We start from the raw sequence: 24,994 nt of genomic DNA, 5'->3' as shown, positions 1-24,994 counted from the left end.
GCTGAGGTGTGAGCTCCAGTCAAATAGACAGCACAATGTCAGTCAGTTGTAGTGACAGGCATCAAGCAGACAGAGACATGGAACAGAAGATCCGACACAAAGTGCAAACAAACCATCACTATAATGTCTGAGTGCTTAGATGATAAATCTAAGTCAAAATACCCATCAGACCTTTTACTCTTATTTTAGATTTTGCAGATTTTTTTTTTTTTTTTTAGCAATAAATGCCAATATACATTTTCAACTAAGAAATATTAATTTAGCTGTCAGTGTCTGTTTACAAATCAGAGAAATCAGAACAATGTAATGTATGGGTGGTATATTGAGTTAAAGCTGTAATTCTTCCTCTTCTTGACATCTAAAGCAGAAATTAGAAGCAACTAAATGAAACTCTATATTTCAGAAAGAAGAGGCAACCGGGGAAAAGCGACCACGAGGACGTCCTAGAAAATGGGTAAGCACCTATCATATAGTTGTTAAACGGTCTGGAAATACAGTTATAATTTAATTACTAGGTTTGCAATTCGTACATTCTTTCCCTGTGAGAACTGTTCACAAAATATTAAACTTTTATTTAAACAAAAAAAAAAAGGTTTCAAAGCAAATAAAGGGGTTGATTGCAATCTATCATTTGATAATTATATGCCAGTTATTGGTGGCAGAGGAACCCTTTTTCAATGTTGACGAATCACAATCCGATATTTTTATTGTTTATTTGCAGCACTTTTTTCCTTATTCTTTTGCCGAAAAATGAACCTATACTTAAAGGGATACTAAACCCAATTTTTTTCTTTCATGCAACTTTCAATTTTACTAAATTTCTCTTTGTTCTCTCCTTAAGCTTTTATTCCTGCTTTTCAAATAATGATACCAAGAGAACAAAGAAAAATTGATAATAGGAGTAAATTGCTTAAAACTGCATGCTCTATCTGAATCATGAAAGAAAAAAAAATGGGTTTAGTATCCCTTGAACATATGTCAGTCCTGTTTTGGATAATCACAATCCAAATTTTGCTAGAATAAATAAATCCCCCTAGACATCTCTAGGGGATTTATTACCATGTACCCCAAAAAGTATTGGCGTCAATAAGTAACATCACCTGTTTAATTAATGAAAGTAAAAAAACAATAACACTTTTACAACAATTGCACACATCCCCCACTGTATCCATAATACCCCTGGTTACTTCCCTTTAAAGACATATACAAATGTTTCTCTGGTTTTGGAGCCTAACAGGTTAATTGCACACATGCCACCTAATAGCAACACTAAACACTATTAACATGGTTCAGTCAACATACAGGCGCTTGGCGTAAATGGATAAACTCCTGGTATTGCCATTTGTTTGTCTTTTACTGTGCACATTTTCTTTTCAATTTGATATCACAAAATTAACAAAGCAAATAATGATATTTTGCTGTTTTCTGGAGAAATTAATTTTGTGCTTGGGGGTATTAACGTCAGAGATATTTTTTAATTGGGATCGATGGAAAAACAAACTGAGAATATCAGCTGATGTTCAGAAATGATTACTGGCTTAAAACAATAGATTGTGATCATCCCCATGTGAAACACATATCAATCAGTGTGACAGGTTTATTTTAACTCCTTCCCGCCGTTAGGACGTTCCATGCCGTCCTAACTGCACTGGGCTTTAGCGCCATTAGGACTGCATGGAATGTCCTAGCTGTTTGGCTGTACTGAAGCCATAGCCGCTTCCTAACTGGGATCATGGGCATGAGGAGGTTCATAGGCACTACCCTCTGACCCAATCCCATCATTGAAATCAGGTGATCGCTTGAACGACTGTGTGATTTAAATTTTTGCGTATTTGTTTACATGGGAACTTTGTTCTGATGTAGACAAATAAGACCCGGCAGGAAGGGGTTAATGTTCTCTTGAGGGTGTTGATGTAGATTTTTCTGTCATTTAAAGCACAACATTTTACTTATTATTTTCTAAATCATTATCCTGGGTCTGCAGATTGTGCAGCCAAAAAAAAAAAAAAAAGCCTTCAGGTTACTTTGCAGTATTGTGTGATTATATCTGGAGAAATGGAAAAACAAGAGAGGCGCCTGTGTGTACCAGTAATGGAACAGGATACTCACTGTATGAAAACCCTAGTCAGGGTACTCACATTTGTGAAGAGCACTCAGACACTGATCAGCCCGAATACAGGAACACAGGAACACTGGAATCCTAGGAACACTGGAATCTCAGGAACTCAGTAGTACTGCAATTTCTGAAGCAGGGTACTCCCAGTGGGAGTGATTGGTATATAATAGGCAGGTAATGCAAGGTTCCAATGTAAAAACAATTTTATTCAAAAGTCAAGAAATAAAAACAGGAACCATAAGGTAGGGTATGCTAGCAGCCCTCCTTAATAATTTGCAACGCGTTTCTCAGCGCTTCAAAACACTGTTTCATCAAGCATAAAATTGTTTTTACATTGGAACCTTGCATTACCTGCCTATTATATACCAAGCACTCCCACTGGGAGTACCCTGCTGCAGAAATTGTAGCACTACTGAGTTCCTGGGATTCCAGTGTTCCTGGTATTCCAGTGTTCCTGTGTTCCTGTATTCGGGTTGATCAGTGATCTGGGTTGTTGTCAAATATCCAGCCTGCGTCTAATAGCACTGTCTGAGTGCTCTTCACAAATGTGAGTACCCTGACTAGGGTTTTCATACTGTGATTATCCTGTTCCATTACTGGTACACACAGGTTTCCTCTCTTGTTTTTCCATTTCTACAGATATTGTAACATCTCGATGTGAGGAGAGTGCAGCCTTTCTCCAACTCTTACCATCCATACCCATGAACCACAAACTTATCCTTCTATAACCGGTTGGGTTACATGCTACAATTGGAAATTTACACTCTGAGATTCATTGATGTACTTTGGTACTATTCTCGCAATTTTGTTACAACAGATTGATCTTATTATATACTTGCATATGATTTTACTATCTGATTTGATACTTTGATAATTGATTGCCATTTATTATCTCTGCTTAGTAACTCTGGTTATTGTGTTTATTATTATTATTATTATTATCAGGTATTTGTAGAGCGCCAACAGATTCCGCAGCGCTGAATCTGTTGGCGCTCTACAAATACCTGATAATAATAAATAATAAATTGTGTTTAGATCGCTTATAGCGCCCCCTATTAGGAGCCAGTTTATACTGACTCTTTTTATTTCCTAATTGTGTGATTACTATTGGAGGATGTAAATCAGCTGTCATTATTGGGGAGAAATGCATTTCTGCATTTTTATTTTCCTGACAACAGATTGTTGTGTAAGGAAATAGAAGCTGTTTTCAGAGTACTTGTATAAGTTTCTTCAAAGGATTATAAAAGTTAACAAAAATGGCCTGCAAATAAATATATAATTTGATCGTTTAAGCTTTACAATGTGGATTACACTTAATGCATATTGAAAACGAAGATGTTGTAGTAATAAAAACAAATATTTTATTTTCCACATTGACGTCAGTAACTCAAGCCCATAAAATGGTCGTGGCCTCCTTATTTCAGTTTGGCCAATCGTGGTGCTTTATATTTACATATTAAAGGGATATGAAACCCAATTGTTTTATTTCATGATTTAGATAGAGCATCTAATTTTAAGCAACTTTCTAATTTACTCCTATTATCAATTTTTCTTTGTTCTCTTGGTATCTTTATCTTAAATGCAAGAATTATTTTTATTTGAAAAGGCAGGAATGTAAGCTTAGGAGCCGGCCCATTTTTTGTTCAGCACCTGGGTAACACTTGCTGATTGGTAGCTAAATGTAGCCTACTCTATCTGAATCCTGAAAGAAACATTTTAGGTTTCATGTCCCTTTAATGTCATTTAATAATTCCACTGTTGATGTAATTTGTTGTATAATGTTTGAAATTATTAACCAACTATAGACAGAGATTTGAAAATATGAAATTCTTTATTTTCTATGAATGTGAGACAAAATTCCCTGTCTGTTGAACAAATGAGCTTTTACATAAATATTGGCCACTGAATTTCTGCAGTTTTTTTAATATTTCACACTGCTGTTTTTTTGTAATGCCATCAACAAAGAACAAGAATGTCAGTTTGTGTCAATATCAGCCATTCTATTTTATTCAATATTCAATTAATAGATGCATAAAAAGAGCAATAATAAAATGCTCTAACTTATACAGCAGGGCTTGACAAACCCAGGGGTCAGGGAGCCACTGGCTCCTATAATTTTAACCTTGCTCATATCTATAAACAAATATCACTGTCTGACTCCTAAATGTTAAACAGATTTGTCGACCCCTGTTATACAGCATTTTCTTATTGCAATATTGCCTGTCTTATACCTATGTAGTTAACTACTGGTCTGGTGCTCAACACGGCTGCTGAGCCAATCAGGGGCTGTATATGTGCACTGCTTGTTACTTTTTAAATTTATTTATTTATTTATTTTTGCTTTGGATGCGAGTATCACTACTTTGACTTAGCTCAAAATGCAGTCTTCATGTCATCTAAAAAAATGAATTCCCCAAGTCAATGTAAATACTGTGATCTCCCCCAGCTTGATCTATTGCTCCTTTCCAAACTTCATCTGGCCGATAAATCAGAATAAAGACTTCATTTGGCTCTATCAAAACACAAAATACAACCTGGCAGGAAACCTTGACAATCCAAATATTTTCTTCCTTTAGGGAGCACCTTTTTAACAAAAAGCAGATATAAAAAGTAAAGAATTACGCCACATGTTGTAGGTTTAATGGTTATAAAGGATTAAGGACAGTTCATATTATAAAGTATAAATGAGTGTAGGTATATATATATATATATATATATATATATATATATATATATATATATATCCAAATTATAACAAAAGCACTCACTGGACTTAATACAGGTGAAATAAAAAGTGTTTTATTCTATATGAACAAGTGACATCAGATGGTCTGATGAAGGGATGAACACCCCGAAATGTCACCCCGAAAAAACTTTTTATTTCACCTGTATCAAGTCCAGTGACTGCTTGTGTTATAACTTGGATATTTGAACTTTCTATAGCACCCTGGCAAAATTGAAATTTACTGTTTGTGAGAGTGCACTTATTTCATTGGATTTTATATATATATATATATATATATATATATATATATATATATATATATATATATATATATATATATATATATATATATACAACAGAAGTGAGTACACCCTAGTGTAGGGCTGCACGATTAATCACTTATGCGATTTAAAACCGTGATTAATCGCCGCAATTTAAAAACCACGAGAGTATGCGATTTTTAGCCACGCCCCCTATAAAGTCACCTATGACGTACAGGAGGGCTGGCTGTAACTGTTCATTGCGCGCAGGCTTCTGTAGGGAAAGGAGGGAGTAGGGGGAGTAGAGAGGCTATGCAGGAACTGCGCTATGGAGGAATTTGCCGGTTTGCCACAGCTCTGATGGCAGCAGTCACAGCTGCCTACACAGGTAAAATAAAGCCTGCTTACATAGAAAAAATTAAGCCTTTTCTTTAAAAGAAAGTATTTATTGACGCAAACAGTTCAGAAAGTGCACCACGGAAAATAGCTCAGACAGTGAAGTACAAGTGCACTTCTACTCTTCGGTCTGATCTATTTTCCATGGTGCACATTCTGAAATGTTTTTAAACCCTTCAACAAGATTTTCTTTTAAAGAAGAGGCTTCGTTTTTGAAAGATATATTTTTTTCTGATGTATGGGAAGTTCATATGTTAATCATACCACACTTAGAATGACTGCCCAAGAAAACACAATGTTTTGTCTGAAGACCTAAGAACTGGCTAGTGGCTACTATGTAACCACCTTTTGCAGTCATGCAGCCCCATATTGTCACATTCCCACCTCCATGATTCACTGTTGGGACTATGCATTCACTTTAATAATCCTGACCAGGTCCACACCAAACATGCTGCACCCCATCTGAGCTGAAAAAAATTATTTTGGTCTCCATCTTTACCAAATAATGTACTCCCAGTATTCATCAGGGTTTTCATGTTGTTTAGCAAAGTTTAATCTTGAAGTTTTTTGCTGCAGAGCAAGCAAGGTTGTTTTCATTGGATGCTGTCCATAGAAGTTGACATTATGCAATGTCCTTAGCACTGTCTGAGCTGTCACAGAATCTCAAATATCTATTGATAATCCCTGAGCCAAATCTGAAGCATTTGCATTGATGCAAATCTGAAACACTTGCCTGTTGCCTGTTTTTCAGAGCTAGATTGTGCAAGAAGCGCACTGTCCATGGCGTCATTTTAGGAGGACAGCCACTGCGGCTCTGATTTTTGGCACTGTGTATTGATCTATACCTCCTGATTACTGCTGCAACTGCGTTTTGACTGATTTTTAGTTGGTCACCAATCTTCCTGGAAATCATAGGTGTACTCAATTTTGTTTCAGTGATATAACTTGTGTCAGTGACCATAGGTGTATTCACTTTTGTTGCATTAAGTTTCTACTTTGGGGCCTGTATTTTCAATATAATCTTTCTAAAGTATTTGTTTTTGATTGTTTATAATAGGAAATACTCTACTTGTCAACTTAGAAATAAAACAATTATTGAGAGGTTATACAATTTTGAATAATTTGATATTTAAGTGATATTGCCCAGGGGTGTACTCACTTCTGTTTTATACTGTGTTTATATATGTGTGTGTAGTTCTGGGATCCAAGCACTCACTGTAAATGTGAATTGCCTGGTGCACTCTATGGTAGATAGGTAGAAACTTCATAGGTACATAGATAACTGTATATTAAATCTACGTTATAAGGTCCAATATCAGTCAAGTAAACTGTACACACTTTATGTCTCGTTTATTTTGTCTTGTTTCTTGTGGTTGAAACCCTTGTTTGAAGTGTTGTCCTACACTTAGTGGTATTAACTATCGGCTAGATTACAAGTTTTGCGTTATGAGGGGTGCGGTGCTAACTTGCACGTTATTGTCACCGCTCACTTCCCTACAGCGCTGGTATTACAGGTTTACCCGACGTCAACAGGCAAGAAGTGAGCGTAAAGCAAAATTGTGCTCCATACCGCACTCCAATACCAGCGCTGCTGAAAGCAGCGTAAAGTTCCGTAACGCAGAGCCATTGATTCCTATGGGGAAACTAAATTTATGTTTACACCTAACACCCTAGATGTGATAATAAAAGTGGATTCCAGCACAAAGCACAAGTCCTCAATAAGGTGAGAGTAATCCTTCAGAGTGACTGCCACACTCAAATATAATAGTGAAGAAAAATAGAAAAGGAAAACTTCTCATATAATCCAAAGTTTTATTGACACATGATCAGAAAACAAAAAGACCACAACGTTTCGGGGTCAGTACCCATCCAAGATGGTGTCCCTTGAATTCCGATTGGCTGATAGAATTCTATCAGCCAATCGGAATTAAAGGAACGAGCTCAATCCTATTGGCTGATTGGATCAGCCAATATGATTGAAGCTCAATCCTATTGGCTGATTGATATTACAGAAAAAGCTTGTAATATCGGCGCTATGGAAGTCCCATTGAAAAAAGACTTTTTTGATGAGATTCGTAATAGCAGCGGTAGTGAAAAAGCAGCGTTATAACCCATAACGCTGCTTTTTCACTCATAACACAAAATTCGTAATCTAGCCATATGTTTTTTAAATTCTGTACCTTTCTATTAGAAACAGTCTTGACAAAGGTCCCTGTGAGGACCAAAACGTTGACTGAACCCTTATTCATGAAATACAAATAAAATGTATGTTAACTAAGTCCTGTGAGTGCCTCTTCTTTCCTTGAAGTTTCTATATATGTATATACTGTGTGTGTGTATATATATATATATATATATATATATATATATATATATATATATAGTATATATATATTGGGAGAAGTAGATTTATGTGGGTGGTGTGTGTATGTTTATATATCTACATGTGTAAAGCAAGTCAAAAAGAAAATATTTTTCATGCTTGGTCAGTCAAAGCATTATATTTATGTTATATATAAATAATAACGCATATAAACAATTAATCACCAAGTTGAAAATTTCAACATATAAATTACATTTTAAAACCAGCTTTTAAAACAGATAAACCTTGTTGAGCATGTTTTACCTACCTGGTCTCCTTTGCTGCCACCAATCAGGGGACAGATGTAAATAAGCTTCTTTTTTGATCAAAGCAACAACAGTGTAGCATTTGGCTAGATGGAGTAAACTGCAGCAGTATGCAGTATACCATCTAGGCTCTATTAGGGGAATAGAAATCCATGTGCCCTCATTACATTTTATAGGGAATTTTAATGTTATGTTTAATGTTTCATTATTCTTTTTCTTAAAGGAACACTAAAGTCAGAAATAAGCAATTGTAAAAAAAATACTACTTATTTGAAATTCAGAATTTTGCATTGTCTTTTTATAATGCATTTCTTGATTATGAAATTCTGCTGTAGTTGATGGTCCTTTTAAGTGAGTGCTATTATTTGAAAATGTATAGGGGCCGATTTGGCCCCTGATGCCCCTGTTTCCACACAAGCCTTGAGGCTCGCCCGGAAACAGCAGTTGAGGCTCCTTAACTGGACCCTCTGCTCTGAGGCTGCAGAGTGGATCATGTCGGACAGACCAATGATAAATCGTCCCCCATAGTCTTTTGTGTAGTTTGTGTAAAAATATCTGCCGTTTAGTGCACATCTTTCAGAATCGTACTATTATTAAAAATATTTTAATTCCTATATAAAAAATATTAGACATAGTAATTAACATAATTAATATAATAAAATGTATGGCGCTAATTTTCAATAATACATACTTGGGTCACTACATACTGAAAGAGTCATTACACAAATCCTGTATACAATATGATCAGTCCATAACAACATAAGTCTTCGAAATAACATCCAGCGCAGATGGTTTTGTGATATATAAAGCGTTTGATCACCTTTTATCATATCATAACAAGGGCTCAAGTCTGAATCTTGAAAGAAAAATATGGGGTTTAAAGGGACACTGAACCCAATTTTTTTTCTTTTGTGATTCAGATAGAGCATGCGATTTTAAGCAACTTTCTAACTTACTCCTATTATCAATTTTTCTTCATTCTTTTGTTATCTTTATTTGAAAAAGAAGGCATCTAAGGTTTTTTTTGTTCAGATTTCGGGACAGCACTTTTTTATTGGTCGATGAATTTATCCACCAATCAGCAAGGACAACCCAGGTTGTTCACCAAAAATGGGCCGGCATCTAAACTTACATTCTTGCATTTAAAATAAAGATACCAAGAGAATGAAGAAAATTTGATAATAGGAGTAAATTAGAAAGTTGCTTAAAATTGCATGCTCTATCTGAATCACAAAAGAAAAAATTTGGGTTCAGTGTCCCTTTAATGTCCCTTTGTTCTTCTGCTCCTTTATCATCTTGTTTTTAACTCTTGTTTTGTTTCACCTATTTTGTGTTTTTCATTGGCAGTTTCCTTTTTCTTTTCTCCCTACACTTATTTATGCTGCAAATAAGTTCATATAATATTTTAGTCACGTTTCCAGTAAGTCAAAAAGTCAAAATAAAAATTCTGCTAAAGAATGTTGTAACTACATGATGCGAAATTTGAGAATTAATTTTATTTTGTATTTTTTTAATGCAACTGATTAGCGTTAAAAGTCTGAGCCACTAAACAGGAAAAACCACACACACAAAAAAACAAATGTATATTCTACTTGTACATTACCCTCTTGCTTAATCCCCACTATAACAAGTTCACTAGATAAATATGGTTGAATGAAAATTAGGTTTTATCATTAGAACTTCAAAGCATTCCTTTTGTCTGTTTGTGAAATATACTGCTAGGTCAGGTCAGCTCAAATCCAGGAGCCAGTATAAAGATCTGTCAGTAAAGCTGTTAATTCCAAACGTGCTAGCAGTGAAAAGGTTAAGGAATTTACAGGAAATAATTATAATTTTTGTTAAATATAGGTTGCAGATTTATGGCAGAATTCTACACTTTATTGGTCTTATGGAACCTTGCAAGACAGGTTTATAGATGACCAGGGAAAATGGAGCTCTCTGTTTGAAATAACGTTTTGCAGTGGCATTTCAACAATAATTAAGTATTACTTAGTGAAGTATGCTGTTATATATAGTTTACTATCCATTTTAGCATCTTCAGAATTAAAGGGCCATAAAACCCTTTTTTTTCTTTTATGATTCAGATAGAGCATACCATTTTAAATAACTTAAAGGGACATTAAACACTTTGAGATGGTAATATAAAATGATAAATTGTATATATAAAACAACTCTGCAATATACTTTCATTATTTATTTTGTCCTCTTTGCCTGTAATTCCATTCTGAAATAGTGAGCTTTTCAGTTCCTGTTAGAAATGGAAGTGCAGAACACTGTTAAATCCAGCACAACCATTGGCTGCACACTCTAGTGACCTATTTATAACTGACCCTAATTGGCCACAGCAGAGAAGGTAACACAAGTTACAACATGGCAGCTCCCAGTGTTTTATAGACACTAAAACTTTACACTTATTTTGTCACTTTTTAAACAACTAATGAAACTTTAAAAAAATAAATCTACATGTTAGTCATGGACTAATCTTTTCTTTGAATGCATCATTCTATCTAGCATGTATTTAGTGTATTTAGTGTCCCTTTAATGCTTCATTCTCTTGTTATCTTTTGTTGAAAGAGCAACAATGCACTTCTATGGACTAGCTGAACGCATTAGGTGAGCCATTGGGGCATATTTATCAAGCTCTGTGTTTCTGGCTCACCTAATGCGTTCAGCTAGTCCATAGAAGTGCATTGTTGCTCTTTCAACAAAAGATAACAAGCAGGCTCTGCAGGCTTGCCAGAAACAGCAGTTATGAAGCAGCGGTCACAAAGACCGCTGCTCCATAACCTGTCCGCCTGCTCTGAGCAGGCGGACAGACATCGCCGGAAATCAACCCGATCAAGTACGATCGGGTTGATTGACACCCCCCTGCTGGCGGCCTATTGGCCGCGAGTCTGCAGGGGGCGGCGTTGCACCAGCAGCTCTTGTGAGCTGCTGGTGCAATGCTGAATACGGCGAGCGTATTGCTTGCCATATTCAGCGAGGTCTGTCGGACCTGATCCGCACGGTCGGATCAGGTCCGACAGACCTTGATAAATTGGGGCCATTGTCTAGAAGCATCTATGTGCATCCACCAATCAGCAGCTAGTTTCCAGCAGTGCATTGAAGTTCCTGAGCCTATCTTGGTATGCTTTTTAACATTGAATTCCAATAGAATGAATCAAATTAGATAATAAAAGTAAACCGGAAATCTGTTTAAAATTGAAGTCTCTAAATCATGAAAGTTTAATTTTTAATGTAATGTCCCATTATGGAGTAAATGTAATTTAGGCCTACATTTTGATACATAGTTTAAAAAGTTATAGTCATGTGCCAAAATCTAAAACTCAAGATTGATGTAAATGCATAAATTACACATGAAACTAACCCTTTACTATTAAAGGAGCATAAAAGTTCAAATTAAACCTTAATATTTTAGAGATAGCATGTCTTGAACACTATATGCCAGTAGTGCTTGCAATAATGTTTGAAACAATGTTATACATATAGGGCCATATTACAAGTGAATAATGATAGCGCGGGCATGATAACCAATATTGCTTGACTGTGCTTCCATTAGTGCACAACTTTGATTTTACAAGTCCATAGCAAAGCTATTACCCAAAGAAGGGTTAGCGCAGCTGACTTCACTTGAGCTCAACCTATACTTTCAACAAATAGTCTGACTATGCTAATTTGTGCTGGTATTACAAGTTAAAAGTTATAGTTTGCGCTAGAGCACAAGCTAAAACTGTGCTAGAATATTCAGCATGACTTCAGATCTGAAGTAAACTGTAAGGGTTAAAAAAGTTGCATAAAGTATTTTATACATATATACACTTTTTAATAAAAATATAATTAAATTTTATAAAAATTTTTTTAAAGGTTTAAACAGGATATAATATAGGGGAAAGTGTTAGACCGGAAAGGGCTTAAATGTGTATGTGTTTGTGTGTGTATATATATATATATATATATATATATAAAATATGTGTGTGTGCATTCTAAGGAAAGGCTGCAGCACTCCAGATTGCTTTTTTCTTTACTTTATTTCAAGCATAACAGACATAGGCAACATTTCTATCAGAGCCCTTTTTCAAGCCAAGTGAATATATATATATATATATATATATATATATATATATATATATATATATATATATATATATATATATATATATATATATATATATATATATATATATATATGTATACATGTGTATTTATGTGTTTATATGTGTAAATATTTATATTTGCACACAAACATATATGCTAATAAGCACATATATACAGGGCCGGCTCAATCTTGGGACCAAGTGGGTCCAAGGGACCCAGGCAGCAAGTGACAAGGGGCAGCACTTCAGTGAGTCAGTCACTGTCAGACGCAGATCACTCCTGTTCTCTGTCTCCTTGGGGGAAGTTGCAGGCTCCCAGCAGCATAACCTCATCATGCACAAAGACACAGTACCAGTCAGGGGCTTCATGGAAGGTGGGACAAGTGCATTTCTTACCTAACTTCCTTCCCACTTATTGCACAATTGTGCATAAGCACTAACTTTTTACTTTTAACTTGTAATACCCACGCCGCAATACATTTTTACTTTAAGCGAAGAACGTGTGCAAGCAAAAAAGTTATTTAGAGTACCACTTGTAATCCATAGTGCTCAAATTATACATGCATGCTTCTAAGGCTATCTCTGTATGTTTCAACAAAGGATACATTTTTTTACAGAGCTTAATTGGAAATTGAGTTACATTGTATGCTGTATTTTGATTTCCATGTTCCTTGTAATAATTGAATGCGCTATCGTCTCACTCCGTTTGCCAACAAAATCTTGAAGTCAGTAAACTAAATTCTAGTATATAATACAGAATTTACACACAATACAAAAGATGCTGGTTTCCACTTGTGGCTTCAGTAAAACACATACACACAAAAATAAACTTACCTTAAAATACAAAATGCAAAAGATTTATTCAAAACTTATTAAAAACATGAATATGGAGGCAAATGTAAAGGCGGAAAAAATAAAAAATGCATTAAAAAGGGGGCTTTATGATAATGACTGTGCCTTTTTAAGTATACTTCAAGTGTTATATATATATAATTTGTTGATAACATTTTAAAGGGATGTAGAAGTTGAGCTTCCTTGTTTCAGAGAGAATTAAACAAATACTTTCCAATTAACTTCTATTAATTAAGCTTGCTCTTCCAAAAGAGAGGGGAGAGAGCAAAAGAGAGGAGAGAGAGAGCAAAAGAGAGGGGAGAGAGAGCAAAAGAGAGGAAAGAGGGAGCAAAAGAGGGGGGAGAGAGAGCAAAAGAGAGGGGGGGAGAGAGAGCAAAAGAGAGGGGGGAGAGAAGAGAGCAAAAGAGAGGGGAGAGAGAGAGCAAAAGAGAGGGGGAGAGAGAGCAAAAGAGAAGGTGAAGAGAGAGAGAGAGCAAATGAGTGGGGGAGAGCGCAAAAGAGAGAGGGAGTTAGAGGGGGAGTGAGAGAGCAAAAGAGAGGGGGGAGAGAGCAAAAGAGAGGGGGAAGAGAGAGAGCAAGCGAAGGGGAGAGAGAGCAAAAGAGAGTGGGTGAGAGAGAGAAAAAGAGAGTGGGGTGGGGAGAGAGCGCAAAATAGAGGGGAAGAGAGAGATAGCAAAAGAGAGGGTGGAGAGAGAGCAAAAGAGAGGGTGGAGAGAGAGAGAGCAAAAGAGAGGGGGGAGAGAGAGAGAGCAAGAGAGGGGGGATAGAGAGAGCAAAAGAGAGGGGGAGAGAGCAAAAGAGAGGGGGAGAGAGAGAGCAAAAGAGAGGGGGGAGAGAGCAAAAGAGAGGGGGGGAGAGCAAAAGAGAGGGGGCGAGAGAGCAAAAGAGAGGGTGGAGAGAGCAAATAAGAGGGTGGAGAGAGAGAAGAGCAAAAGAGAGGGGGGAGAGAGAGCGCAAAAAAGAGGGGAGAGAGAGCACAAAAAAGAGGGGGGAGAGAGAGAGCAAATGAGAGGGGGGAGGAGAGCAAAAGAGAGGGGGGAGAGAGAAAGCGCAAAAGAGGGGGAGAGAGCACAAAAGAGAGGGGGAAGAGAGAGAGCACAAAAGAGAGGGGGGGAGAGAGAGAGCAAAGATTACACTTTTAAGAGCCTTCAAACTTTTCACCGGCTGTTCGAAATGGATCCACTGGCGTCACTATACCCGATTGGTGGCTTCCCATGTGGGACATACCTAGTGGCGATGAGTGATAACGTCAAGGTCAGGTTACAGAGCCACCTAATGCTCCAAATAATGCGATCAACAAACCGTAAAAGAACCTAACAGATGAGGAGACACTGCAGTAAACTAAGATGTAACCTTTAATGTATCCGTTAAAAAAAATAACAAGTGTGTAGTAGATAATAGGGCATAGCGGCCAGCTGACAAGAGCCTATAGGAGCAGACAGTGAGTAAGAAGGCAAGGGTCATGGTTAAGATCTGTTACTGTGTTACTAACATGAAAAGGATTTACAGTTGGTGAAATGAGAGACAAGCCGCTATCGGTGGGCTCTCAGCTCAGCCCATTTGGTTCTGAAACATATGACACAGCAGTAACCTGTTGGTAACTGTCTGGCACAAAATAAAAGGATTAAGTAGGAGTGGTCAATCATGCTCTGATACAATACCAATGTGCATCTGGTTAGGCACAAAGACAATATAAAAGTACAGTAAGCTGTGCAATACCACATCTGGTAGGATTTGATAGTGTCACCAAAGATTTTAGGTTCACCATCCATTAATTGACTATAAACCTAGGATGAGGTGCACATTTTTATAGCTTAAAAAATCTGAAGATCATTGTTTCAGAAAATTATTATTCTGGCTGCTAAATACATCCCCATTATAAAAAAAAAAAAATATTTGTTGTTTTAAAAAAATGCAGGTCTCGTTCCTCAGTATTCTTGGTGGCTCCTGTGTTTCAAATACATTTGAAAATCCTTGAACTATAGAGAATAATTATTTAATGAAACTTCGGGTAGGTAAAATCACATGTAACAGAACACGTACATTGCAGACAGGAAACCTAAATGAATACCTTGTAGCACTGGTTTGTGTGACATGTTTGAACTATAGCCTATGGGCCCATACATCACCTTCCTGGTTGGTTTTGTTGGCACCTTGTCACATTCTTGCAGGCTAGAGGAATTCATTGTTCTTGTTTGAACTGATAAGAACAAAAAAGGATTTTCTGCCTGAGACCTTGGGAAAGGCAGAGGGGAGGAATGTTGACACGGAACAGCAGCCCTACACTTTCCCAAGCATTACAAACGAAATTCTTCAATAGCAAGAGCCAAACTTAGGTGTGTTGGTTACAACTGCTGTTAAGAGAGAAGCCCAAGGTAATGATAAGGATTTTTTTGTGTAAATATTTAGGAAGACATTTTCAGTTGGTCACAATCAAAGAACATAAATTTAAACTGGAGACAACATGTTTTGTGATATCCGCCCAGAAAAATTCACCACAAAATCGCAGTTTGTAAATGAATCCGTACCCTCTCTATGTGTTTCTCTTTTGCTGCTGTTCGTATACAATCTCCAGCCTTTTACCTTACATTATTATTCATTTATTATTTTTATTGGTAATGCTCCAACAAGTTGTTCAGCACTATACAGGTGGTGTAATAACTAAAGACTAGGGACTTGCTACCAAAAGAGCTTACAATCTAAGTGGTATTTAAAGTCAAATAGTGGGTTATTTTATTAGAATACAGCTGTTCATTTCCAATAATCATATCTGGCCAATTTTACTAGTGCAGATTTATGTAATCAACATAATTGTGTGACTCCCAGCTGTCTGTTTTACTACCATTGTGTAAAACTTTTACATTATTTTGTGAAAGATGTATTGTGTTTTTGTTTTTATTACTATCTTTTCCCTCTAAACTTTAAAGTGATGGTAAATTCACCTCACTAACTTAAGATATATTGAAAGCCCTGGTAAATATAAGTATATTGAGGTGCTTATTTTCTTCAAAAACTAATACAACTTCTATAAAACAAAATTATTGTGTGGCTCCGTTACCTGCTTTAATGCATCCCCTGTCATAAATGTTCTTAGTGTGGTATTTGACTGGCAGCTCTTCCAGCCAATAGGAGCCTCACCATGTGCCCTATGTAATTTACTTACAGCACGCTCCCGTGCTTCTAACTATTAGCAGACTTAGGGGCCTATCTATCAAGCTCTGAATGGAGCTTGACGCCCCGTGTTTCTGGCGAGCCTGCAGGCTCGCCATAAACAGCAGTTATGAAGCAGTGGTCTAAAGACCGCCGCTCCATAACCCTGTCCGCCTGTAAGGCGGACAGGAATCGCGAGAATTCAACCCGATCGAGTACGATCGTGTTGATTGACACCCCCTGCTAGCGGCCAATTGGCCGCGAGTCTGCAGGGGTCGGCGTTGCACCAGCAGCTCTTGTGAGCTGCTGGTGCAATGCTGAATACGGAGAGCATATTGCTCTCCGCATTCAGCGATGTCTGTCGGACCTGATCCGCACTGTCAGATCAGGTCCGACAGACATTTGATAATTTGGCCTCATAGCCTTTAAGTGCAGCTCGCTACGCTAGATTACCTGTTTACAGTAAGCAGCCTCACTGTTTCAGTTGCGCAAATAGCATAGTGAGCTGCGCATGCGCAGTTGCATTTCAAGGCTAAGTCAGGCCAGCTAATCGTTAGAAGCACGGAGTGTGCTGTAAGTAAATTACATAGGGCGTATGGTGAGGCTCCTATTGGCTGGAAGAGCTGCCAGTCAAATACCACACTAAGAAAATCTATGACAGAGGCTGTATTAAAGCAGGTAACGGAGCTTCACAATAATGGTGTTTTATAAAAGTTGTATTCGATTTTGAAGAAAATAAGCACCTCAATATGCTTATAATTACCAGAGCTTTCAATATATCTAAAGTTAGTGAGGTCAATTTACCATCACTTTAAAGGGACAGTCTAGGCCAAAATAAACTTTCCTGATTCAAATAGAGCATGTAATTTTAAACAATTTTCCAATTTACTTTTATCACCAATTTTACTTTGTTCTCTTGGTATTCTTAGTTGAAAGCTTAACCTAGGAGGTTCATATGCTAATTTCTTAGACCTTGAAGGCCACCTCTTTTCAGAATGCCTTTTAACAGTTTTTCAGTTTCACCACTAGAGGGTGTTAGTTCACGTATTTCATGCTCGTGCACGTGAAGTTATCTGGGAGCAGGCACTGATTGGCTAGACTGCAAGTCTGTCAAAAGAACTGAAATAAAGGGGCAGTTTGCAGAGGCTTAGATACAAGATAATCACAGAGGTTAAAAGTTTATTAATATAACTGTGTTGGTTATGCAAAACAGGGGAATGGGTAATACATGGATTATCTTTTAAAACAATAACAATTCTGGTGTAGACTGTCCCTTTAAGCATTGTGAGTTCCCACAGTGAAGGTTGTACTTAAAGGGACATTATACACTCATTTTTTCTTTGCATAAATGTTTTGTAGATAATCTATTTATATAGCCCATAAAGTTTTTTTTTTAATTAATGTATAGTTTTGCTTATTTTTAAATAACATTGCTCTGATTTTCAGACTCCTAACCAAGCCCCAAAGTTTTATGTGAATACGCTCGACTACCTACTCCAGCTTGCTCCTGTTTGTGTAAAGGGTCTTTTCATATGCAAAAGAAGGGGGAGGGGGGGAGTGTCTTATTTGCCACTTGCAGTGGGCTTTCCAGCTACCTTTTCAACAGAGTCAAAGTGACAGCTTCTAAGTAAGTTTTTAAACAGTTTTATACTGGATTTTTATATCAGTATCTGTGCATATTATTCTTTATAGTAGTGTCTATTACATGCAGTTATATGAAAATGAGTGTATACTGTCCCTTTAAGGCTAATCAGAATCTACCCTCAGGGAACACTTACAGACTAGGATCTGAGGAAATTCTCACTTTAGCACAGGTGTTTCAGTTAAAATGGCTGAGCCCCCAATGAAAGAAGCATACACTTCTGCACAGGTAGAACTAATGAAGCAGACAGTTTTAGATAAACTCAGATCCTGGCAATCTGGCATGTTAAGGTTACCTCAGGATATGTTTATAAACCACTGCTTTAATCGTATGTTCTAATCTTTTTCTGGCACAATTTCAACTAAACAGTGGTTTAGACCCTCAAAGTATAAAGAGGAATGTCATTTTCATTAACCCCTTCCCTGGTTTCATCATCTTACACAAAACATTTTGGTGAATAGAGTGAAAATATATCCACTTTCTAACTCCTCATTTCATGTTAAACAATCTCATTAATAAATGAGAATCCTGCAAGTTATTTAACAACAGAACATTCCTTAGAGCAATACATTAATATGAAATATAAAAACAGCACATGAAATTTCACTGTTCATTTTGACACACACGCAAACAATGTTTTACTTTGAATGCCATGTACTGAGCAATTATGCTTCCAGTACAATGTCTATAGGAAATTTTTGAGGTAATTATTTGCAAATACTCATTAAAAGAGATCATGAATAAGCAGGCCTGAATTTCTGAGTGATGAATCACATAAATACCTGTTAATGGAGTGGCCTGTGTTCATTAGGGATTGTTGAACATAAATATCTGGGCAGATTACAATGGTATCCCGCAACAAGCCCACATTAAAGTTATATGATACTAAAGGGCTTGATCTTATTATGGTGAATCATAGAAAATAACACAACCATATTGAGTGCTCTAATGAGTAAATGCTTAGCATGACAAAACCCATCTATATTCAGAGCCAAACACCTTTAGGGACTTTCCATGATTTAATAAACTAACTGAATGCTTCTGTGCATTGACTCAATGCAAGAAAATTCCATCTGTAAAGTTAAAATTCTATGACTAACATGGAAGAATCTTAGTTTACAAAAGAAATGTTTTGTGCCACTAGTTAATAATATATTTCCTGCTTTAAAGGGAGTAGTAAGGTAAGGTGCTTATATTGTACAAAAAGTATTTTTGCACTATATTTCCTACCCATTTTGAATTATTGTCTTCATGCAGTATTTTTCTATAAACTTGACACTTTAAGGGTACAACTCTAGGTTTAATAGCTTTTTTTTATTTAAAAGGACCACTAAAGTCAAAATGAAACTTTAATGGTTCAGATAGAACAAGTAATTTTAAACAACTTCCCTAATCACATCCATTATCTAAATATGGACGATCTTTTTTATATGCACACTCTCTGAGGCACCAGCTTCTACTGAGCATGTGCAAGATTAACAGGATATACGTATATGCATTTTGGGATTAGCTGATGGCTGTCACATGAAACAATGGGAAGGAAAATAAAACTAACTTTAAAATTTGTCAGAAAAAAAATCTACTAAGCATGTGAAATTCAAAGCATTGTATATTTATTATGCATTGATTGAGTGTGCTATTCTAATGTGTTTAGTGGTCCTTTAAGTGTTATTAAAAGCATTTACAGAGCTCCACTGCGTTTATAGTTCTTTATTTTAAACCAAATGGTATGTTCAATATATACACACACTGGCCACCCAGCTCTAGATTGATTTTTGTTCACATACTTAGAAGACGTCAGTATAGCTGTACCTCCTACTCTTATTCACAGTAACAAGGCACACTCCTGCTACCTTCAGCAATGTCTCCACCAGGAGTGTGTCTTGTTACTATGAAAGGACTGGACGGTAAAGCTTTTGATTGGCTATACAGCCCTGCTCCAAGAACAAGAAAAAAAATCAATTTGGAGCTGGGTGGCCGGTATGTTTTTTTATTCTGCAAACTAATGCATTTAAAATAAAGAACTGTAAACACAATGGAGCACTACAAGTTATTTCAATGAGCTCAAAGGGAAATGAAACCCAAATATTTTCTTTTGTGATTCAGACAGAGCATACAATTTTTAAAAAAGTTTCCAATTTACTTCTGTTATTAAATTGGCTTTGTTTCCATGATATTCTTTGTTAAAGAGATACCTAGGTAGGTGTCTGGTGCACTACATGGCATCTAGTGCTCTTGCAGTGGTTAAAATATAGTGCTCCAAAAATGGGCAGGCTCCTAAGCTTACGTCCCTTCTTTTTAACAAAAGATATCAAGAAAATTAAGAAAAATTGATAATAGACGTAAATGAGAAATTAGGTTGTTTAAAATTGCATACTCTATCTGTATCGTGAACTACAAATGTTGGGTTTCATATCCCTTAAATCTAATTATGTAATGTATATAAAGGCTATATATATTTTTTCTTCTTTTTGTAATCCTGAAACTCTTTATCTTTTTATGGGTTAACAGACATACAACTAGTATATGAAACACACAGCATTTACATCTTACATTATGTGGGTTTGTAATAAACAATCAATATATATATATATATATATATATATATATATATATATATATATATATATATATATATATATATATTGATTTGTATATAAAATGTTTAGTTATGCATGATGACACAACTTTGCAATATAGTTTTTATTATTTATTTTGTTCCCTTTTCATGTAATTTAGCTCTGAATATTGAGCAATTTCTAATACTTGAAATGTACTCTGCTGGCTTCTCCTGCTAGATATCTGTCCCTAATTGGCTTTAACCGATAACATCAGCAAATAAAGGCATTTTATACTAACTTTATGACAGTGACTAGCCTTGTTGTCTGCAGACTAAAGCCCTGATTGGCTCCTCCATATAAGGCAAATGGAAAGTGGAGATTAGCTATTGAAAAATAATTGCAGTTAAAACAATGTTAATTTGTTTTAAAAATGCTAAGACTTGGCTAATTTGTTATTCTATAGCAACACAACAGAAATGTAATTGCAAGGTGTTTACTGTCCTTTTTACAGAATCATTTTTTCCAAAATCAAGAATTTTGCAATGATCTCTCTAAACGTGCTTGAAATGTACTACTGTAGATTTCAAATACAAGATTACAATTTGTAACAGTTGCTCCTGAATTATCTTAACAATAACAAGCATCTGTTTAGTTTTTTTGTACTTGTATATCCCTGAATGGACTGTAAAATACATATTCATTATTTGTACTTTTTAGAATACCAAAAATCTATGCACCTGTATTTCTTTTATCAAGTGTGTTTAGGACACAAGCCTGTAGTAACCTGCAGTAGCTCTCATAACTTTCTGAAACTGAATGAGTTAAGTTGTGTTTCTTTAGAACCATGTACATCAGTATATGAAGATGATTTTGTTATCTTCATGCTACATTAGAAGAAATCTTGGCATTTCCTTTGTTATGATGTTTTAGACATTGCAAAATCAATTGCCCATATGTATCCGCAGCACCTGAATATGTTTGTGTGTGTGTGTATATATATATATATATATATATATATATATATATATATATATATATATATATATATATATATATATATATATATATACATGCACAAATACACAAATGCAGGGCTTGAAATTTCAACTAGTCTACTAGTCCGGATGAGTAAGAAATTGCAGCAGACTAGTAAACATTTTTACTTTCTACTATCAGTAACTTTAAGAGGAGCATTTAAAGGGACACTGAACTAAAAAAATTTCTTTGGTGATTCACATAGAGCATGCATTTTCAAGCAACTTTCTAATTTACTTCTATTATCAAATTTTCTTCATTCTCTTGGTATGTTTATTTGAAAAGCAAGAATGTAAGTTTAGATGCCGGCCCATTTTTGGTGAACAACCTGGGTTATCCTTGCTGATTGGACAGCACCAATAAACAAGTTCTGTCCATGGTCCTGAAGCAAACATTTGCTGGCTCCTTAGCTGAGATGCCTTCTTTCTTTCATGTAATTAGCAAGAGTCCATGAGCTAGTGACGTATGGGATATACATTCCTACCAGGAGGGGCAAAGTTTCCCAAACCTTAAAATGCCTATAAATACACCCCTCACCACACCCACAATTCAGTTTTTTACAAACTTTGCCTCCGATGGAGGTGGTGAAGTAAGTTTGTGCTAGATTCTACGTTGATATGCGCTCCGCAGCAAGTTGGAGCCCGGTTTTCCTCTCAGCGTGCAGTGAATGTCAGAGGGATGTGAGGAGAGTATTGCCTATTTGAATGCAGTGATCTCCTTCTAAGGGGTCTATTTCATAGGTTCTCTGTTATCGGTCGTAGAGATTCATCTCTTACCTCCCTTTTCAGATCGACGATATACTCTTATATATACCATTACCTCTGCTGATTCTCGTTTCAGTACTGGTTTGGCTATCTGCTATATGTAGATGAGTGTCCTGGGGTAAGTAAGTCTTATTTTCTGTGACACTCCTAGCTATGGTTGGGCACTTTGTTTATAAAGTTCTAAATATATGTATTCAAACATTTATTTGCCTTGACTCAGAATGTTCAACTTTCCTTATTTTTCAGACAGTCAGTTTCATATTTGGGATAATGCATTTTAATTTAACATTTTTTACCTTAAAATTTGACTTTTTCCCTGTGGGCTGTTAGGCTCGCGGGGGCTGAAAATGCTTCATTTTATTGCGTCATTCTTGGCGCGGACTTTTTTGGCGCAAAAATTCTATTTCCGTTTCCGGCGTCATACGTGTCGCCGGAAGTTGCGTCATTCTTTGACGTTATTTTGCGCCAAAAATGTCGGCGTTCCGGATGTGGCGTCATTTTTGGCGCCAAAAAGCATTTAGGCGCCAAATAATGTGGGCGTCTTATTTGGCGCGAAAAAATATGGGCGTCACTTTTGTCTCCACATTATTTAAGTCTAATTTTTTATTGCTTCTGGTTGCTAGAAGCTTGTTCTTTGGCATTTTTTCCCATTCCTGAAACTGTCATTTAAGGAATTTGATCAATTTTGCTTTATATGTTGTTTTTTTCTTTTACATATTGCAAGATGTTCCACGTTGCAACTGAGTCAGAAGTTACTTCAGGAAAGTCACTGCACAGTGCTGGAGCTACCAAGCTAAGTGTATCTGCTATAAACTTTTGGTATCTGTTTCTCCAGCTGTTATTTGTATTGCATGTCATGTCAAACTTATTAATTTAGTACTGTTACATTACCTGTTGCTGTTCCGTCAACATCTAATTTTCAGAGTGTTCCTGATAACATAAGAGATTTCATTTTTTAAATCCATTAAGAAGGCTATGTCTGTTATTTCTCCTTCTAGTATACATAAAAGTCTTTTAAAACTTCTCTTTTTTCAGATGAATTTTTAAATGAACATCATCATTCTGATACTGATAATGGTTCTTCTGGTTCAGAGGTTTCTGTCTCAGAGGTTGATGCTGATAAATCTTTGTATTTGTTCAAGATGGAATTTATTCGTTCTTTACTTAAAGAAGTGTTATTTGCATTAGAAATAGAGGATTCTGGTCCTCTTGATTCTAAATGTAAACGTTTAAATAAGGTTTTTAAATCTCCTGTAGTTATTCCAGAAGTGTTTTATCTCCCTGATGCTATTTCTGAAGTAATTTCCAGGGAATGGAATAATTTGGGTAATTTATTTACTCCTTCTAGACGTTTAAGCAAATTATATCCTGTGCCATCTGACAGATTAGAGTTTTTTGAGACAAAAATCCCTAAGGTTATGGGGCTATCTCTACTCCTGCTAATGTACTACTATTCCTACGGCAGATAGTACTTCATTTAAGGATCCTTTAGATAGGAAAATTGAATCCTTTCTAAGAAAAGCTTACTTATGTTCAGGTAATCTTCTTAGACCTGCTATATTTTTAGCGGATGTTGCTGCAGCTTCAACTTTTTGATTAGAAGCTTTAGAGCAACAAGTAACAGATCATAATTTTATAGCATTATTATTATTCTATAACATGCTAATAATTTTATTGGTGATACCATCTTTTGATATCATTAGAGTTGATGTCAGGTATATGTCTCTAGCTATTTTAGCTAGAGAAGCTTTATGGATTAAACTTGGAATGCTGACATGTCTTCTAAGTCATCTTTGCTTTCCCTTTCTTTCCAGGGTAAATAATCATTTTAGTTCCTTTCCTTACAAGGAACAAAAGCCTGATCCTTCATCCTCAGGAGCGGTATCAGTTTGGAAACTATTTCCAGTTTGGAATATATCCAAGCCTTATAGAAACCTATAGCCAGCTCCTAAGTACCTATGAAGGTGCGGCCCTTATTCCAGCTCAGCTGGTATGGGGCAGATTACGTTTTCTTCAAAGAAATTTGGATCAATTCCGTTCTTAATCTCTGGTTTCAGAAACATTGTTTCAGAAAGGTACAGAATTGGCTTTAAGTTAAGGCCTCCTGCTAAGAGATTCTTTTCTTTCCCGTGTCCCAGTTAACACAGCAAAGGCTCAGCATTTCTGTAATGTGTTTCAGATCTAGAGTTGGCTGGAGTATTTATGCCAGTTCCAGTTCTGGAACAGGGGCTGGGGTTTTATTTTATCTCTTCATTTGTACCAAAGAAGGTCAATTCCTTCAGACCAGTTCCGGATCTGTCATTATTGAATCGTTATGTTAGGATACCAACATTCAAGATGGTTACTGTAGGACTATCCTGCCTTTTGTTTAGCAAGGGCATTATATGTCTACAATAGATTTACAGGATGTGTATCTGCATATTCCGATTCATCCAGATCACTTTTAGTGTCTGAGATTCTCTTTTTAGACAAGCATTACCAGTTTTGTGGCTCTACCGTTTGGCCTAGCCTCAGTTCCAAGAATTTTTTTCAAAGGTTCTCTGTGCCCCTTTTTTCTGTAATCAGAGAATAGGGTTTTGGTATTTCCTTATTTGGACGATATCTTGGTACTTGCTCAGTCTTCTCATTTTCGAAGAATCTCATACGAATCGACTTGTGTTGTTTCTTCAATTTCATGGTTGGAGGATCAATTTACCATTCAGTTCATTGATTCCTCAGACAAGGGTAACCTTTTTAGGTTTCTAGATAAATTCAGTGTCTATGACTCTGTC

The 24,994-nt window shown here is 36.2% G+C and overlaps 1 protein-coding gene across 1 annotated transcript in view; it reads left to right on the top strand.

Moving 5' to 3' along the window:
• HMGA2 (high mobility group AT-hook 2) overlaps positions 1-24,994 on the top strand; it is a 240,624-nt gene that overhangs the window by 72,578 nt on the left and 143,052 nt on the right. Inside the window, exon 3 of the mRNA XM_053716843.1 lies at positions 404-454. Coding sequence (XP_053572818.1) covers positions 404-454 — 51 coding nt within the window. The remainder of the gene's footprint in view (positions 1-403; positions 455-24,994) is intronic.

The sequence above is a fragment of the Bombina bombina genome, chromosome 6 (genome assembly GCF_027579735.1).
Source record: "Bombina bombina isolate aBomBom1 chromosome 6, aBomBom1.pri, whole genome shotgun sequence".
Taxonomy (NCBI): Eukaryota; Metazoa; Chordata; class Amphibia; order Anura; family Bombinatoridae; genus Bombina; species Bombina bombina.
The sequence above is the reverse complement of the archived record's forward strand: the minus strand, read 5'-3'. Positions and strand labels throughout refer to the sequence as shown.